Below are 18,381 nucleotides of genomic sequence, written 5' to 3'. Positions count from 1 at the left end.
CCAAGACTTAATGGGCATTTTATTATGCAATGCAAACATTGCATAGTACCGGCACAATGTACTGTATATGCAAGATAAAAAAAAAACTTCTGTGTGTAGCAGGCCCCCCAGCACCCCCCCCCACCCCCCAATACTTACCCTGAGTCCCCTCTCCAGCGATGTCCGCAATTCCCTCAGCCGTCTGGGACTCGCCTCCTGATTGGCTGTGGCACAGCCGCTGTGCCATTCGCTTCCACGGCTGTCAAAGTCAGTTAGGCAAGCAGGGGAGAGAGGAGACGGGGCCGAATGGCTGCTGCATGTCTGAATGAACACACAGGGCTGCAGCTTGGCTTGGGTGCCCCCATAGAAAGCTGCTGGTCTATGGGGGCACTCGGAAGGAGGGAGGGGCCTGGAGCAGCGAAGAGGGACCCGATAAGTGGAGGATCCGGGCTGCTCTGTGCAAAACCAACTGCACAGAGGAGGTAAGTATAAGGTGTTTGTTTTTTTTTAAAGCGAGACTACAATAATTTTAAATTCTCGATGCTGACCATAGCAACTAGACATTATTTTTTCTTTATTAAAAGGAGGTAAAGGAAACATTTTATTGGTTGCCATAAGCTATAGATAACTTCTTTCCTTCAGGAGGTCTGATGTTTGTGGGGATTCGGCAGTATTCTAAGAAATTCTAGGCCATTGTTGAGATCTGGGCTGTAGGTACCATGTACCTTTTTTGAGATCTGGGCTGTATGTGCTGTGTGCCATGATTGAGATCTGGGCTGTAAGTGCCTTGTGAATGGTTAACAGGCAGATTGAGTGTTGTGATGTTTTAATATTTGTGGAATGTGCAGTGGGTGGCATCAAATTGTTTAAAATTAGCCACTCACCCAGATTGCATGAGGGAGCCCTGAGGGGACATCTCTGGATGAAGAAGCCGGAGGTAATGCGCTCACTGACATTCTGTGGAGGAGGGAAATGTCTGCAGATTATGGCTGTGAATCCTCTGTTCACCATTTGTGGAATCTCAAGACAGGGGCCCCCGGTGACAAAGGAGCTGGCACTTTACCGAGAATGTGTTAATGATGCTCACGCTTTAATAATATGGAGAATATCTCAGTATCTCTCTGGTTTTCTGTAATGGCAGCTGGTGGGTACATTCGATTAAAGGCTCCTGTGTCCATGGCTGACCCCTCTGTCCAATGAATGAAAGCAGCATTTAGCTAAAATTAAACTAGCCAATTTACTGCCTCCTGTTACCTACTTTCTGCATCATTGTTTTACTTTTTAGGGACTATTTACATCTCTGTGCACCCCCAGAAAGAATATCTAGACTGCTTTGGTTCACAGGTTGGCTGGACAGCCTGTTACATGCTGCAGTTTGCTGCGCTTTCAGTGAGGTGCAAGGAAGCCAGTGGGTCGTCAGAATAGCATTTGCAGAGAACGGACACTATCCTCTAAGAATTTGTATCCTCCACGCAAAAATCTTTTTGGGGCCCCTATCTGAACGAGCTGTACATAGTTTTTCCAAAAAAGAAAAAATCCAAACCAAAGATAGCACTGCTATGTGCAGTACTGACATACTAATGTAGTAACCAATGGTAAGCAGATTTAATATTTTTACTAGTCTGATGAGAGTAAGCTATGATTGGGTTGCCACACTGACATTGTGGATTTATTGCATGAGCCCCAACATTTCTGGCAGGCTTTCCAGTTTTATTCTAAAGCTGTTTTCTAGGCAAACTGTACCAGACCTACACACACACACACACACACACACACACACACACACACACACACACACACACACACACACACGCCCTGCAAAATTCTGATTTCAGCTACCCATTTACAGCTTCACTGAGTGTGATTGTCTTTGACAGTGGCCGGTGTCGCAGCAGATAAAAGGAGCCAAAAGGAGTTTGCAGATTGTGTGTGCTCATCCAGCCGGTTCAATACACCCTTTTATTTGCAGTATTTGGGGAATCACTCAGCTCCTCTATAAGACAATGGAACATGTTGTTGGCGCTATTATAATTGTGGTGCATGGGATCCCCAAAAATCGCAGGTGAGATCTTAGAACAGAAGAGAGTTTTTTAGGCACTGCAGAGCCAGGCCGTTTGTCTGATGAGCTCAGCTCCGTAACAGACCATCAAGCAGCAGGATTATAGGATTACAGCGCATTAGATGAGCTGTCAGCACCACAGCGTATATCAGGCATTCTCTGCAGAGGTGGCAGCTACTAAAACCATACGATAAAATCCTTCCCACCCAGAACCCGGCGGCAGGCAGTACATGGGCTACTAGAAGCGATGGCGGAGAAAGAGGCTCAATTAAAAAAAAAAAAACAGCCACTTTGCAGCTGATGAATAGCAAGACAAAAGGGCTTTCTTAATAAGTGCACAGATCGACGATGTGCAGCTAGCTACGGCACAAAATGTTTCAAGATGATGACCGATTGCTTGCCGTGGGTGACTAAACACATCTTAAGCTTATTAAGCAAAGTGTGAACTGTCGAAAAACATCCAGCGATGTGGCGCTTGGTGCTGCTTTCATTCACCTCACCTCCCCCTTCTCTTTCCCCACCGCCTCCCTCCCCAATCCTCCCCAAGCTTGCTGGAGTTTTGTTCTTTATTTCTTGTATACTTTCCCTAAATGCAACTTTAAGCATGCATCGACATCCTGCAGCCAAGAACTGACCTACTGTCGATTTATAATCCAATATATTTTCAGTTTTTTTTTCTTCTCCTGTTTATTTGTCATGCACAAACAGACAGCACTTCTGTGTGATCCATAGTTTAACCCTTCCCCCCACCCCCCCCACCCCCCGTTGGTGTGGATTCCAGAAATCATGCATTAAAAAGGTGCAGCTTCAAACTACATTCACACATCTGATCGTTAACTATGATTGATCGAATAGCCACTGATTGGTGTACAGCTATAGGTTATTGCAGGATATAAAGGTGAATTCAATAAAGCCGTGCAAATTAAACAGCAAATGCAGTAACCAAGAGCAATCAGGTTTCATATCGATAAAAGGATTAATTTTTGGCTGCTATAGGTAACTGCAAATTGCACAACCCAGTTCAATAAGCCAATAGACAGACACACAAGGGCCTGTCCAAGAGTTAGGTTGCACTGAACGCAACATGCCCATAATAAGCGACACCAAGAAATCCAGGTGGACAATCTCCGCACCTACGCAGTCTGTGTGTGCATCATTTGGAAAACTGTGTTAGCATTCCTTATGTTCTGGCATCAAAGGACTTTCTCCCTTGTGAGATGAGAATGTTTTCCTACCTCCTCATGTGGTTTTAATCTGTCGGTGTAACTCTTCTCCAATATAATGTCCTTTATTTGATGCTTGGTCTGTTTAAAAAAAAAAATCCACCCTTCCCTGCTTTTAAATTTGAGCTGCAAAAAAATATGCTGCCATTTTTTTTTTCTTTTTTTTTTTAATTCTAACACATTCTAGTTAGGAACAACTTTAGCTGCCTCGACTCAGTGATCCGTGCTGTGTTAGGACCATAGTGGGTGTGCCAGGCGTCAATCCAATAAGAGTCCTCCATCGTTTCACACACCTTTCTCTCTGACCCGCAGCTAAAATTGTTCCAAGGATGAGCCAACGTCTTGAACCTAAAGCCCCGTCTGCTGTGAACTGGTTTCGCTCTGCTATTCATGTTAACCTCACTCTCATATTTTTCACTTCTATAATTTTTTTAGTAGAAGAAAAAAAAAAACTTTTTGGGTTGATTTTGATTTTTTTTCACGATAATGCTGTCTAATATTTTTCTTGCTTTTGTTTGATGTGGATCTTGCTCATTTTGGGTGGGTGATTTAAAAAAAAAAAAAAAAAAAAGGTGAAGGAGATTTGCATGACGAACAAGTTGCAGTTTAGGGTTTGTAATATCTGTCAGTGTTTAGACTTTGCTTTTTCTTTTTCTAGATGGGCATGCAAATGTTCATTTTGTTTTGTTTTTTTTCTTTTATTTTTTGTTCTGTATATTGCCTGTCCCTTCCTTACAGCCAGAAGCTCAAAAGCTGCTAGATCACTACGTAACGCCTTATCATGGACATGGCAACTGACTCACACCCTCGGCCTACTCATTCTCATCCAATGTCTAGTGTCCTCATAGATTTGACCTCTCCCAGTACCCTTACTTTTCAACCCTCCCTCTCCTCTCACCTTCTTTATTCCATCCATTAGATGTTTGTATCCCCCCCCAAAAAAAACCCCCAAAAAAAACAAGAAAACGATCAACTCCTTATAGATATGACAATTTTATAATCAGTTAAAAAACAAAAATTACAAATCTAGTATGACTAGGCACAAAAAAAAAAATCTCCCAGTTTGGAGCGTTATTCCAGCATTCAACCTTATGTCCAACAAAAAGTAACAACGAGATTTAGTTCACTTTGCTCTATTTTTTTTTTATTATTATTTTCATTAATATTAAATACTATCAAGATCAAATTATTTAAAAATAAAAAATTGTTACACAGAAAATTGGAGCCACAGAGAAAAGAGCCATGTGTGATCAAGTTACAGTGCAGGAGTTTTCTTTGTGTTTTTGTGCTGTGAGTCCTGTGTCTGTCACCTTACTTGTGTCATTTTGTCTTTAAAACAAAAACAAGTATAGCTAAATGATGACTCCAGATTATAGAATAATAATTTAAAAAAAAAAACATCTGATTTCCTTTTTGGTTAAAGTGTTAGGAAAACAAATGAGAAGAATGTATCAATTTGACATTCTTATACAACTTTGTTCTGTAAACTTTTTTTTTACATGCCAAAAAACATGCGGGCAATATGTGGATGTAAGTCAACTGAACAGTAATGTATTTTTTTTTTTTTTTACTTCTGATCTTCCATTTTTTTATTTTTTTTTGTCCCGTGGTATTTTTGGTTCTCATTTTTAAACTCTTTGGTTGGGGATCTTTAAATTTCCTTTCTTTTCCGTTTCTACTTTGTTTCTTAAGTTACAGTTTTGTTTCTGAGCTTTTGCATTATTATTTCTTTGTGGTATTTTGTTATTCAAATTTGTTATTTATTTGCATTTGCTGTGCTTTTATTTGAGATATCTTTATTTTCTGTTAAACCTTTCATTTTGGGGAGGGGATGGCTGGGACTTTTCTTCATTGTGTCATTCTTTTAATTTTATCGTCATTGTAAAAGGTCCAACAAATTTCATTTTTAGCCAAGAAGTAATACAGATTCAATGAATGTTGGGGGTAGTTTAGATGAGGCAAAGATCACAAGGACAGGACACAACAAAGGCACAATGTAGGTAGCTGATTGATGTATTCAATCTGTCCATCAAAACCCCCCCGTTTGGTTGATCAGCAAACCCCGCACTTACCCCATCTAGGTTGTGGGCCTGCATCTCCTCCTCTGCGTCTTCTCCCTTAGTGGCCAATGCGGTCGCTTCTCTCGGCCAATCAGGTCTCAAGACAATAGCGAATATTAATTTGCTTTTGTTGCTCACCCCTGGGTGGGCTCAATGCACCCTGAGCCCACCCTTTTTTGAACCCAATTAGAGCCTCAGGCTCTAATCACCTACTTAAAAAACAAACATTAAAATCCATGGGTTTGGCACCCTGCATGTAGACATGGGGCCAGGCCCATGGATTAGGGGGCAGCGCCCATAATGGAGCAGCTGCCACTGGATGTAGAAGGCTGAGGAGTGAGGACAAGGCACAGATAACGAGGATGGGGTACGATGTAGGTAGCTGTTCCATTATAATACTACAGCTAAGGACAAGGCAAAGTGCAACGGAGCACAAAGTAGATGATCAAGGTATTATTAAACTGCAGGATGAGGAAGAGAACACTAGGAAGGATCACAATGTAGGTAGCTGATTGTTGTATTGCTACCCTAGAGAATGAGCTAAAGAACAAAAAGATGATCAATTTAATTTCTACAGTTGAGGACAGGAAGCAATACAAAGTCAGTGTACAATGTAGGTAGCAGATTATTGAACTACCACACCTAATTGAAAAGCAGATAACAAAAGAGCAGGGCACAATGTGGGTAGCTGATCAATGTGGCATATCCCTTTAAAATCTTCAGTTGTGGAAATTGGGGATCACATTCACAACGCAGTAGGCCAATGCTTGCTCATTGGAGCCGAGTCGGCTAACGCAATAACGTTACAACTTTTGTACCGCTTTTACAAGTTCTGTCCAGGGTAGTTATGAATGTACTATTACAGCAAAGGATGAGGCAGAGATTACAAGAGCAGGGTACATTGTACATAGCTAATCAATGTATAGCTGCAGCTGAAAATTATTCAGAGAATGCAAGGATGGAGCACAATGTAGGTAGCTAAACTATGTATTACTACAGTTAAGGCCAAAAAGATGTGGCACAATGTACATAGCTGATCAGTGTATTACTACAGCTTAGGATTAGGCCAATAATACAAGCATGTAGCACAATTTTTGCCATGCTGTACACTTGATTTGACATGCATTGTGTTTGTTGGGTCATTATAATACTCAAGGAAAGGACCTATTGTCCCAGTGTGGACTGCAGTATCAAAACTAAAACTCTTCTCAAATAAAGCTTGCTTAAATTAAAATCAGGTAATGGTAGTAAGAATCTTGAAAACAGAAATGGCTAGGGTTATTTGAGTAAATGGAACTGCTAGGCAAGACTGTATAAAAGGCTAAATAATGGCCATAGGTCAAATAAACGTAGGTGAGATAAGGTATCAGATCACTAATCATCTATGCATGCTTAAAAAACACTTGATGATGATGATTACTAATTATGTGTTTTCTATCTCCCCCTCCCCTTTGTCGTGTTTTTCTTTGTTTTTAGGAGGTGAATTAGTTATACCTGTCTTAGTAGAGGATCCCTTAGATATCCCTTCAATAGCTACACGTACACCTTCCATCACTCTCCCCCCTACCTTCCGACCACTCCTCACCATATTTGAGACCACCAAAGATTCCCTGTCTGTGACCCCTGAGGCGGGGTTACCTTGCTTGTCGGACCAAGGCAGCGATGGTTGTGATGATGATGATGGCTTGGTGATATCGGGGTATGGCTCAGGGGAAACCTTTGACTCTAACCTGCCCCCTACCGATGACGAAGATTTTTACACCACCCTCTCCTTGGTAACAGATAAGAGTCTTTCCACATCATTCTTCGATGGTGGCTTCAAATCACAGGCGCCCAAATGGGGATCAAAGGACTTTAGACCTAACAAAGCCTCCGAACCTGGTAGGACTTCTACCACAAGTTTGCCCCCTGAGCTGATACGCTCCACGTCTTCATCTGGGATGGTGCCCATGGTGCCAGCCGGCAAAATGAATAACCATGAGCTCAAACCCCAGCCCGATATAGTCTTGCTACCGTTGCCCACTGCCTACGAGCTAGACAGCACAAAGCTCAGGAGTCCGCTAATAACATCCCCCATGTTCCGTAATGTGCCCACAGCAAACCCTACGATGCCGGGAAGCAGACGGGTCCCGGGGGCTTCTGAGGTGGTCCGGGAGTCCAGCAGCACGACGGGAATGGTCGTCGGCATTGTGGCAGCCGCTGCTCTCTGCATCCTGATTCTCCTGTATGCCATGTACAAGTACAGAAACAGGGACGAGGGGTCCTACCAGGTGGACGAGACAAGGAATTACATCAGCAACTCCGCTCAGAGCAATGGGGCCCTTGTGAAGGAGAAACAACATAGCTCGAAGAGCGGCCACAAGAAGCAGAAAAATAAGGACAAGGAGTATTATGTGTAAAATAACACTGAGTAGTCATATCTATGTAATAAAAGCAAATACAGATGTGAACTGACAAAACAAAATCAGCAAAGGCAAAATGTACATTGCCATTGAAATGTAGAAATATAATTATGTAAAGGGTAGAAGCAGCAAACGTCAAGAGTGAAAGCTGGAGCAGAAGCATCAGCCTACGACAACGAGCTGCTATCATTCTACCCTAAGCTGGACAAAGCTAACTTTCTACTCAACTGTATTATAAAGCACACTTAACTCTTCTGTTTGCTATGAATGGCAAAATAAAACATGAAAAACATGTACACAAACCAACGAACAAGAAAGTCTAGTGACCTCCAGCTATCAGTTCTAGGGCTCTCTTCTCAATCTGTGTGGACCCAGCTCAGAGCCCCTGTGATCTATCATACCAACACTCTGAGAGAGCCTTAAATACTAAAGTGAAAAAAAAGAACAAAAAACAAAAAAGACTTGTATGTTATTTATTTCATTTTTATGTTTCTGGGAGCTTCATTTATTTTTATTTTCTTGTAATTTATTTTTTGAAAGTCCTCCCATCTTTATTTATAAAGAAAAAAAAACAAAAAAAAAACAAAAAAAAAAAAACAACAAAACACCACATGGCCAAAACACAGCCATGTACAGCCAAGGAACTGTAAACTTCATGTACAACAGCAGCCGTGTGCGCGTGTGCCTGTGTGTCGAATGTCTGTGGATGAAGATTGTTGCCATATAGAGAAACCACAGCGTGTTCTCTCTTCATATCAGGTTGTGGTGTCTATAGAACATATTGTTTTCAGTACGTTTATCTAAAACACATTGAACAAAACAAAAAAAACTTGTCGAAAAGGAGGATTGACAAGGTTTGGGTCTATTGTGAGATCTGGCCTGTGTCTTTAGTCCTATAGAACTCTCACAAGGCTAAACATACCAGTGTGAAAGGGATGCCGCTGTCCTGTCCAGTTACAGCCAAACAACATCCGGAAAGGAGCCGGAAAAGGGAGAAAAGAAAAAAAAATTGAGCATTAAAAATATTTTCAAAAAACTTCCAAATAAGGGAAGAATGTCAGAGACTTTCTTTTGCGTTCTGGTTTTGTGACTTCCTGCGATGCATGCAAAAAATAAAAAAATAAATTAAAAACTGCTCACAAAATAACAAGAACAAAACATTTCAGAACTGGTGGAAGAGAGAAGAATTTATTAGCTTGGACAAACACTTGTGAGAGAAAGGTTTGCAAAGCCAAAATGTGTGGAGGAGGGAGTAACCATGTTCTTTTTCCATACAGTAACGTTCGATGTAGAATGTGATGTGAATTTGGACCCTGCCCCACTCTGCCTTTATTCCAGGACTCCAGACAGATGAAGATGCTTTCGCAGATGAATTTAACAAAGAAAATAAAATGAATTTTATTACGAGTAGAATCTATATATATATATATACATATATAAATATGCAGAGATATTTATCAAAATGACTGGTATTTGTTTATTGGTAAAAAGAGGATTGTGTTTTAATGGAAAAAAAATGTTGTCATTAACCCCCTCAGCATCAGACGTGATACAGGTAAAAGGTCTGTTATAATTAGCGCTCTTTTCCCAGTCATCTTATCTTTAGTGGGGAGTGGGAGTGAGCGCAATGATAATTGGTGAATATGTAAAAATAACGTCCGTGCTCCTTTGAGAAACCAGAGACCTGTTCGGCCTCTTTGCAATATAATAATTACAGTGGGAAACGAGTCTGGAGAGGATACATGTGTATCAGGTCTCTTTAGATTGCTGTACTCATAGATGAGGCCGAAAACGCTTCCATTGTGAACAAACCTTGTATTTATGCATAACGTCTATAGAATGTATGAAGTTCCATGGATGGAGAGTGTGCAGACTGCACACATACGGTGAATGACATCCAACAAATAGCTTTGTTTTCTCTTAAATTCAGAATGCACTTTAAAAATGAACATGTAGAAACCTTCTGAAGATGATTGGCTTCATCTCACAGGAGGCAAACCTCCAGATTCCCCCTAGAAGCCACATGACCCCATGCGTGGATGCTTTAGGATCCTTAGTCAAGCCCTAAAATGGCAACATGGCTGCTAAATAGCTCACAAGACAAATTGTGCCTTTTGTAGCAAAATATAAAAGTGACCGCACCTTGAACGCCACAAAGAAAATTACTTTAACCCTGTCCACTGCTGAAGGGGTTAATGACAAGGTAACGTGCTAACCCTTTTACCTCCTGGCAGTGTGGGTGGTGGGAAGTTTAGAAAGGTCCCTGGTATTCGTGAGAGTGTCCTCTCTTAGGACAATGTCAATGGCAGCTCTCCGCGGGAACAGTGCCACTTGCAATCTTTTCAAAGTCCACTGACCAGAAATACAATAGAGGTGAAGTTCTATCTAGGAGATCAGTGTCCCCTTTGTAAGCACAAGGGGCTGACAGGTCGCAGGGGGCACCTCTGCCCATTTATGGTCTCCTGTTGTCCTGCCAGTCTACTGGGAAAGAATACACAAAATCAAAAGAACCTGTCCAGGAGGTAAAGGGGCTAATCGTACCAGATATTAAAAAAAGATGAAAGAGTATTTCTATTTAAAAATGTGTATTTTTGCTTTTCTGCTGTGATTTATATTCCTGTAACTTCTAAGGCCTGTACATGTGTAAGGAACGCTGCAGTTCAGGGGCTCTCCAACTGAGCTACGTATATTGTATACTGGCTGGTGCTATGTATGTAGTCCAGCTGTCATGTATGTGCAACAGTCCAGAAAGATGTCTTCTCGTCACTGATAAAAGGGCTGTCTGAATATGTATTGACTTAATGCATTTACAGAACCTTCTGCCATAGTAGAAGATATAGTGTGATCTCGAGGAAGTTATAAGCCTTCACACATAAATGCAATGAGGTGAAGAAGTGACACCATCTCAGTCTCTGTGATAATTTAAAGAGTGTTAATCTGGACTCCTTAAGATATGAAGCGTGAGGGCACCTACAGCCAGGAATAAGCCGGTACATCTTGTGCCCCCAGCTCTGTGTCACGGAATAAGGGGCGATAATGAAAGTCCTCCTTACATTACATTACATGGGTAACAAACTAAAGCTACAGCATCAGCAGCTACATTCCATCAATTCTTCCTCTGAAGAGACCATGATTGCAGGATTTCATTAATCACATTCAGGTACATTTATCTATTCCAGCATTTCAGGAAAATTGCAGGAGAGGACAGATAGGACTGCTATGGGAACACTTTTGCTTCAATTTTTAATACATATAATCCAACCTGGAAAATGGTTCCAGCACCAGCATTTCTGGGGCTTTTATAGAACCTCTCTATAATCAATGGGGCTTTAAAAAGATCTAAACATTAATGTATAGTTTTTATTTGGTTCTAGTTAGTATATTTTTTTCCCCACTTGAGAATATTATACCTGTTCACAGCTGCATGGTCAGTAGCCCATTCTGCAGACCACCCAGTGTTGGTTTTAGTCCTACCAAGTTCATTCTGAAAATTAGCTCTACCCAAGGGAGGCCATAAACAATAATTACATGCCACAGTCCTGATTTTGCACCCTTTCTGCACACTCTTAAAAAAAAATTAAAATGGATACATCTGACTGCCAAATGGGCTCCCTATCTCTTAGTCAGATTTACCAACTTGTGCTCCAACAGTTCCTATGATCTAATGTTTGGGTTGACCATAGCTATGTGGTCAGTGGCCAATTCTGCAGACCATCCCTGTATTTTTTTTAGTCCTACCCATTTTACTTTGCAGATTAGCTCTACCTAAGGGAGGCCATTCACAATAATTACATGGGATGGTTCTGACCCTTGGCCCTTTCTGAACTTTCTTAGGAACTGAGCCCTTTGACCCTTTTCACATGTGTGGACTGACCAAGTCCGCCAGTCAGTTTTTTAGGTGGACCTTCCAGTCTCCTCTTTGGAGCACCGAGTGTTGACAGACATGTGTCCGTCATTACCTGCCAACATCCGATCCTGCCAGCTTAAAAAAAAAAAAAAAAAAGACGGGTGGGGATCCTTTTCCCATCCGTCTGGTAGAGCAGATCAGATGGCAGTCAAATGTAAGCAGAAGTGCGGTCCGTTTACATCCAAACTCCCACAGAGGAGAGGGGGTTGTGTCTGTGACCAGCCATCTGCTCATCAGGGATCAGCGCACAGATTCCCTGCTGATCAGGCAGACTCCAACGGGGTCCGCCCCGCGAGTAAGGGCCCTTAGGAAGATTTTCCAGCTGGTGTTCCAATAGTACTTTTGAACAAAGACTTAAGTTAAGGTGACCATAGTTCAGTATTTCCTGGTGAGACATCTGCTATCTATGGTCTTTATCAGTATGTGTCCTGAAATGTTGAGACACAAGATCTGCTCAAAGACGTTTGTACGCAAAAACTCTGATACCAACAACCTTGTGACAAATGATCCACAAGATATCAATTATCCCAGAAGTTCAGTAAAGATGAAGTATGTTTGTCATACTCTGGATAATAATAAACAAGTGATAAATAGTGCTAATAGGACAAGCAGCCTAAGTCCATTAAAGTCCAACTTGAACAAATAGTCACGTAATGCTATCCACAGGCTCACTTAGGGCAGCCATCACAGAGTAGAAAGCAGCCTCGGTAATGAAGCAAAAAGAGAGAAAGTGGATCCCCACTAAGTGTAGCATTAAAATCATCCAGTTGATTAAAATACAATTGGCAACTCACTAGGTTAACGGATAAAAGGCATAGCTCCACAAGAATGTGTGGAGATATGCCTTTAAACTGTTAAAAAAGGTTTGGCAACTCACTGGATGGGTTTAAACTTAAAATGTTAAAATTACTGGGCGCCCCTTTCTCCCTTTTTGTTTCATTACCAATGCCGCTTTCTACTCTGTGATGGCTGCCGTAAGTGAGCCCATGGATAGCATAACAGGACTTTGTTATCTGTTAATCCAGTTGCCAATCATATTTTAATAAACTGGATGGGTTTAATACTACGTTTATTGGGCACCCCCTTTCTCCCTTATTTTATACCCTGGGTAATAATGGAAAGGACTACTGAATAATTGCACTTTTTAGAAGACCTAGGAACATGGGTTCTGGGTGCCTGGGTCTAGCAACTCTCCGTTCAGTACACTCTAAGCTAGAGCACAGGAATGCACAGCTCTCTTTAAAGCCAGCCGTATACTGGTAGATTTTCAAACGAATGTTCATACAAAAAAAAAAAATCTCATCAGTACATTTTAAAATATCAGTGACTTGTGGAATGATGTTTAAACATACTTCAAAATTGTATTTGCTTTTAGCATTTGATTTAGCAATGAATGAAATTGCACACATGAAAATAATATTTGCTCTTGCAAATGCATTTGCTTGAGAAAAATTTTCCACTCTGCTCCTTCGAATTTTCTCCTCGCTATGGCCGAAACGCCATCTTCGACTTAACCCAAGTGATGATTAGAAAATCGAATGCTCAGAGCACCAAAGGTTTGAACAAAAGTTCTACTAGTGTATGGCAAGCTTAAGAATCAGAAACATTAAGACCCCTTTCACACTGGGGAAGTGCGTGCATTAGCGGTAATGCGCCTCTAGTGGGGCACTTTTAACCCCCTGCTAGAGGCAGAGGAAAGAGTTAATAGCACCCATTTTGTGGCGCTGCCTGTTCATTTCAATAGGCAGGGGTGGTGGAGGAGCGGTGTATACACCGCTCCCCCACCACCCCAAAGATGCTGCTTGCAGGAATTTTTTCCTGTCCTGCAAGCTTACTGCCCCAGTGGGAAAGCACTCGGGCTTTCACACTGGGGTGGCTTGAGAGGCACCTGAAAAGAGCCCCAGTGTGAAGGGGCTCTAATACAATTTTCTTTTACATTTTTTTCACCCGTAAAGTCAGCACAAAAATAAAAAAGGTCTGGCTGCTATAAGTAACCACTCCGAATTCCATTTTCCCTTCCTTATATTGGTTTAAAACCTTCAAATTTTTTATTTAAATGCATTGCTTGCATTAAGGTAAAAAGAATTTTAGGATGTGCATCGCCCCCCCCCCCCCCCCCCCCCCTATACTTACCTGAGTCATGTATTGATCCAGCGCTGTACCCGTCTGTAGAGGCTCTCTCCTCTTCTCCCCGCTCTCACGGACTTTGTGGGAGCCATTGGCTGTGACGAGGGAACGTGACGAAGCCGTGTTGTCCCTGTCTATAGACACAGGCAGCAAAGCTCAGGAATTGAGCCCACGGGTGTGCCACAATAGGGTGGCTTCCTATGGTGGCACACGAGAAGAGGAGAAGCCAGGAGCGCTGGCGGGGGACCCCAGAAGAGGAAGATCGAGGCTGCTTGGTGCAATACCATTGCATGGAGCAGGTAGTTATAACAGATTTGTTTTTTGTTAAATTGGCTTTACAAATGCTTTAAAGAGGAAGTAAACCCTGATGAGTTTACTTCCTCTTTGATTCCCTGCAAAGGTAAAGCATAATGGACTACTATGCATCGCATAGTAGTCCATTATGTGTCACTTACCTGACACAGGAGCCAGCGAAGTCACAGCTGTCCCCTGTAGTCCGGAGCATCCATCTTCTCGGTGGGTCTCGCTGCTCAGCCGCTGTCATTCGACGAAGCCGCGATGACTTCACTCCCGCGCATGTGCACGGGAGCCGCCACTCGTGGCATATCGCCGTTGACAGCGGCGCGCCCAGTGCGCCTGCGCACTGCTGTCTACGGCCCATGCGCTGTAGACAGCGGTGCCCGTGTTTTGGCAAATATCTCCTAAACTGTGTAGGTTTAGGAGATATTTCTTGGACCTACAGGTAAGCCTTAATCTAGGCTTACCTGTAGGTCAAAGTGGTTTGTAAGGGTTTACAATCACTTTAAAGAGAACACTAAAGTGTTTATGGACTATCAGGCGATGAGGGTATATGCAGAGGGTCACGTTAAACACACATTACAATGAACAGTCCAAGGGAAGACATCTTTCTGCCTGAGCCATCAGATTCTGCACAACATCTCATCTTCTGCATCCAGAAAAGGGCCCTCTGCTGCGTTCCTCATCAGGTATAGGCAAGTTACGTCACGGTAATGGGGCAAATTATTGAAAACTGTGTCACTAAAAGAAAAACTGTACTGCGTTTTAATACTACACTGAATGAAAGATTGTGAACTCGATCAGTCTTTGTTATGGCTTCACTTTAGCAGCAGGACCCTGATATACCTCAGACTGTGCAAACTGTAAAGTATCTCAGATGGCAGGCAGATCCACCATTTAGTGCATTATTAAACGGTACAGTGTAAACATATATCGTTTTGTGCAAAAATGTTAAACACTGCGTGCCCCCAGTGTGTGAACCACGAGACAGATCCGTTCGCGGTGTCTGCTGAATTTCTGGAGATGCATAAAACTTTTTTTCTTTTTATTTTGTCACAATGAAAAACTACAAAAACAAAATCCGTGAGGCGATTAGCGATGTTTGTTATCTCCATGGCATTTCAAAAACAAAGCTGCCATTTGCCAAACACCCACCAATCTAAGGAGGTTTCTTTTATTTCTAACATTTTTTCTTTATGTCAATTCTAAGAAAGAGTATGAAAAGACCACTAAAAGGGACTTGTGTGTGTGCGGTTTTACTTTTTAAATGGATCGTAATGTCATTGCTGTGTATGTGTAAAGAATTTTCTTTATCAAATTCTTTTTTTTCTTTTTTTTTTTTTCTTCTTTTTTTTTTAATCTTATCTGAAAAATAAAACTAAACAGTAAAACAAGAAGCACGATTTTCCATTATTTTTCTAAATACCAAACCAGCATGCATATTTATCTATAAAGCTAATAGATGCCAGCAATGTGTCATCCTATTCTAATAATATCCGTTATTATAAGTCCCAGTGCTGTTTGACCCTGCCCTGATATCAACCAATCAGAACACTGTTTACAAAAGCTCACTGCCCTGGAGGATACTCTACAAATAAATGTTAATCTAAACAAAGCTAGTAGCTCTATCTGAACCTGTTCTGATCATTATATTCAGACGGATGAATATTTACAATGCCTTGAAAAAGTATTCAAACCCCTTAAAGTTTTCCAAATTTTTTCCAAATTTTGTCATGCTACAACCAAAAACATAAATGTATTTTATGTGATGGACCAACACAGCGTGTCACATACAATTGTGAAGCGTAAGGAAAACTATAAATGTTTTTCCAAATTTTTCACAAATATGTGAATAGTGCGGGGGACATTTGTATTCAGCCCCCCTGAGTCAATACTTTGTAGAACCGCCTTTCACTGCATTAACAGCTGCAAGTCTTTTTGGGGATGTTTCTACCAGCTTTGCACATCTAGAGAGGGACATTTTTGTGAACAGCAATTTTCAAGTCTTGCCACAGATTCTCAATTGGATTTAGGTCTGGACATTGACTGGCCATTCTAACACATGGATATGCTTTGATCTAAACCATTCCATTGTAGCTCTGGCTGTATGTTTATGGCCTTTGTCCTGCTGAAAGATGAACCTCAGCTAAAGTCTCAAGTCTTTTGCAGACTCTAACAGGTTTTCTTCTACGATTGCCCTGTATTTGGCTCCATCCATCTTCCCATCAACTCTGACCAGCTTCTCTGTCCCTGCTGAAGAAAAGCATTCCCACAACACCATGTTTCACGGTGGGGGTGGTGTGTTCAGGGTGATTTGCAAGTGTTAGTTTTCCCCCCACACATAGCGTTTTACTTTTAGGCCAAAAAGTTACATTTTGGTCTCATCTGACCAGAGCACCTTCTTCCACATATTTGCTGTGTCCCCCACATGGCTTCTATCAAACTGCTTATGACTTTCTTTCAACAATGGCTTCTTGCTACGCTTCCATAAAGGCCAAATCTGTGGAGTGCAGGACAAATAGCTGTGGACAGATTCTCCCTCCTGAGCTGTGGATCTCTGCAGCTCCTCCAGTATTACCATGGGTCTCTTGGCTGCTTCTCCCATGTCTTGGTAGGTTTGCGGTTGTGCCATACTCTTTCCATTTTCAGATAATGGGTTGAACAGTGCTCTAAGAGATGTTTAAAGCTTGGGATATTTTGTTGTAACCTAACCCTCCTTTATACTTCTCCACAACTTTATCCCTGACCTGTCTGGTGTGTTGCTTGGCCTTCATGATGCTGTTTGTTCACTAAGGTTCTCTAACAAACCTCTGAGGGCTTCACAAAAAAGCTGTATTTATACTGAGATTAAATTACACACAGGTGGACTCTTATTTACTAACTAGGTGACTTCTGAAGGCAATTGTTTCCACTAGATTTTAGTTAGGGGGTATCAGAGTAAAGGGGGCTGAATACAAACACACGCTACACTTTTCACATATTTATTTGTAACAAAAAAAATATAGAAAACCCTTTATCATTTTCCTTCCACTTCACAATTATGTGCTACTTTGTGTTGGTCTATCACATAAAATCCCAATAAAATACATTTATGTTTTTGGTTGTAACATGACAAAATGTGGAAAATTTCAAGGGGTATGAATACTTCAAGACACTATTTTCTGGACCCGCTCTTCTCAAATTTTTCAACATAGAGGGACCCTTGAAATAACTTTCCAGGTCTCAGGGAACCCCTGATAATAATTACTACATGTACAGCCCACTGTACATCAGTGTGATGGTTACTGGGAAAAAGACTTGTTTGTGATAGAAAAATCCCTTCTTACAGAAAGCTAAAAAGAATCAGAGAAATTGCTCCTTGGTTAAGAAACCCCTAGTACTTCTGAAGGGTGGGTCTTGGCAAATTAATACTGAGCAATTAGAGTGGACTATCAGGAGTGGATCAAACAGAGCAAGTATCCAGAACAACCTTTTCCAACCAGGAATATGTGGAACTCCTGGGGTGGTTGTTAAAATACACTTAAAATGTTATAGTTACCTGCTCTGTGCAGTGGTTTTGCACAGAGCAGCCCAGATCTTCCTCATCTCGGGTCCATCTGCCCCTCCCTCCTGTTGAGTGCCCCCACAGCAAGCAGCTTGTTATGGGGGCACCTGAGCGGCAGCTCCCTGTATCCATTCAGACGTGGAGATGAGGTCTGGCCCCACCCCCTTTCACTCCTCATTGGCTGACAGACTTTGATTGACAGCAGCGGGAACCAATGGTGCCACGCTGCTGTCTCAGCCAATGAGGAGGAGAATCCTGGGTAACCGAGAAACTCCTGCAACATCGCTGGATCTAGATCAGTGGTTCTCAAATCCTGTCCTCAAGACCCACCAACAGGTCAGGTTTGCAAGATGAAAGACTGAAATAAATCACAGGTGATATCATTTGCTGCTCAGTGATTGCAGTATTCTAGTCTGCATCTCCCCAAGGTAATACTTAAAATCTGGCCTGTCAGTTGGTCCTGAGGACAGGAGTTGAGAACCACTGATCTAGATGGAGCTCAGGTAAGTATTTTGGAGGGCTGATGGGGGCAGTTGCACACAGAAAGCTTTTTTTATTTTCATGCATAGAATGCATGAAGATAATAAAAGCCTTCTGCCTTTACAACTACTTTAAATGCACACAAACACAATATAATGCCCAATTTCTTGGTAAAATATAAAAGATGATGCTACACCAAGTCAATGGATACCGAACATGTCCAGATTTAATATTTTGCACAAGGCTTTAAAAGCCATTACAAGTTAGCATGTGTGGTGCAATCACTGTTTACATTTACATACA

General features: G+C 41.7%; 1 protein-coding gene across 8 annotated transcripts in view; it reads left to right on the top strand.

Annotated features, from left to right (window-relative positions):
* Positions 1 to 15,451, top strand: part of NRXN3 (neurexin 3) — a 464,077-nt gene extending 448,626 nt beyond the window's left edge. For 5 of the 8 annotated variants that reach the window (XM_077463585.1, XM_077463586.1, XM_077463584.1 and 2 more), the window contains one exon: positions 6,798 to 15,451. In XM_077463585.1, the coding sequence (XP_077319711.1) occupies positions 6,798 to 7,720 (923 nt within the window). In that variant the 3' untranslated portion in view covers positions 7,721 to 15,451. The remainder of the gene's footprint in view (positions 1 to 6,797) is intronic. The other 3 variants (XM_077463589.1, XM_077463588.1, XM_077463587.1) reach the window with 1 other exon arrangement.
* Positions 15,452 to 18,381: the final 2,930 nt, after the last annotated feature.

This window comes from Lithobates pipiens, unplaced genomic scaffold (assembly GCF_037356315.1).
Source record: "Lithobates pipiens isolate NorthernLeopardFrog02 unplaced genomic scaffold, aLitPip1_a1.2 Scaffold_30, whole genome shotgun sequence".
NCBI classification, from domain to species: domain Eukaryota; kingdom Metazoa; phylum Chordata; class Amphibia; order Anura; family Ranidae; genus Lithobates; species Lithobates pipiens.
The sequence above is the reverse complement of the archived record's forward strand: the minus strand, read 5'-3'. Positions and strand labels throughout refer to the sequence as shown.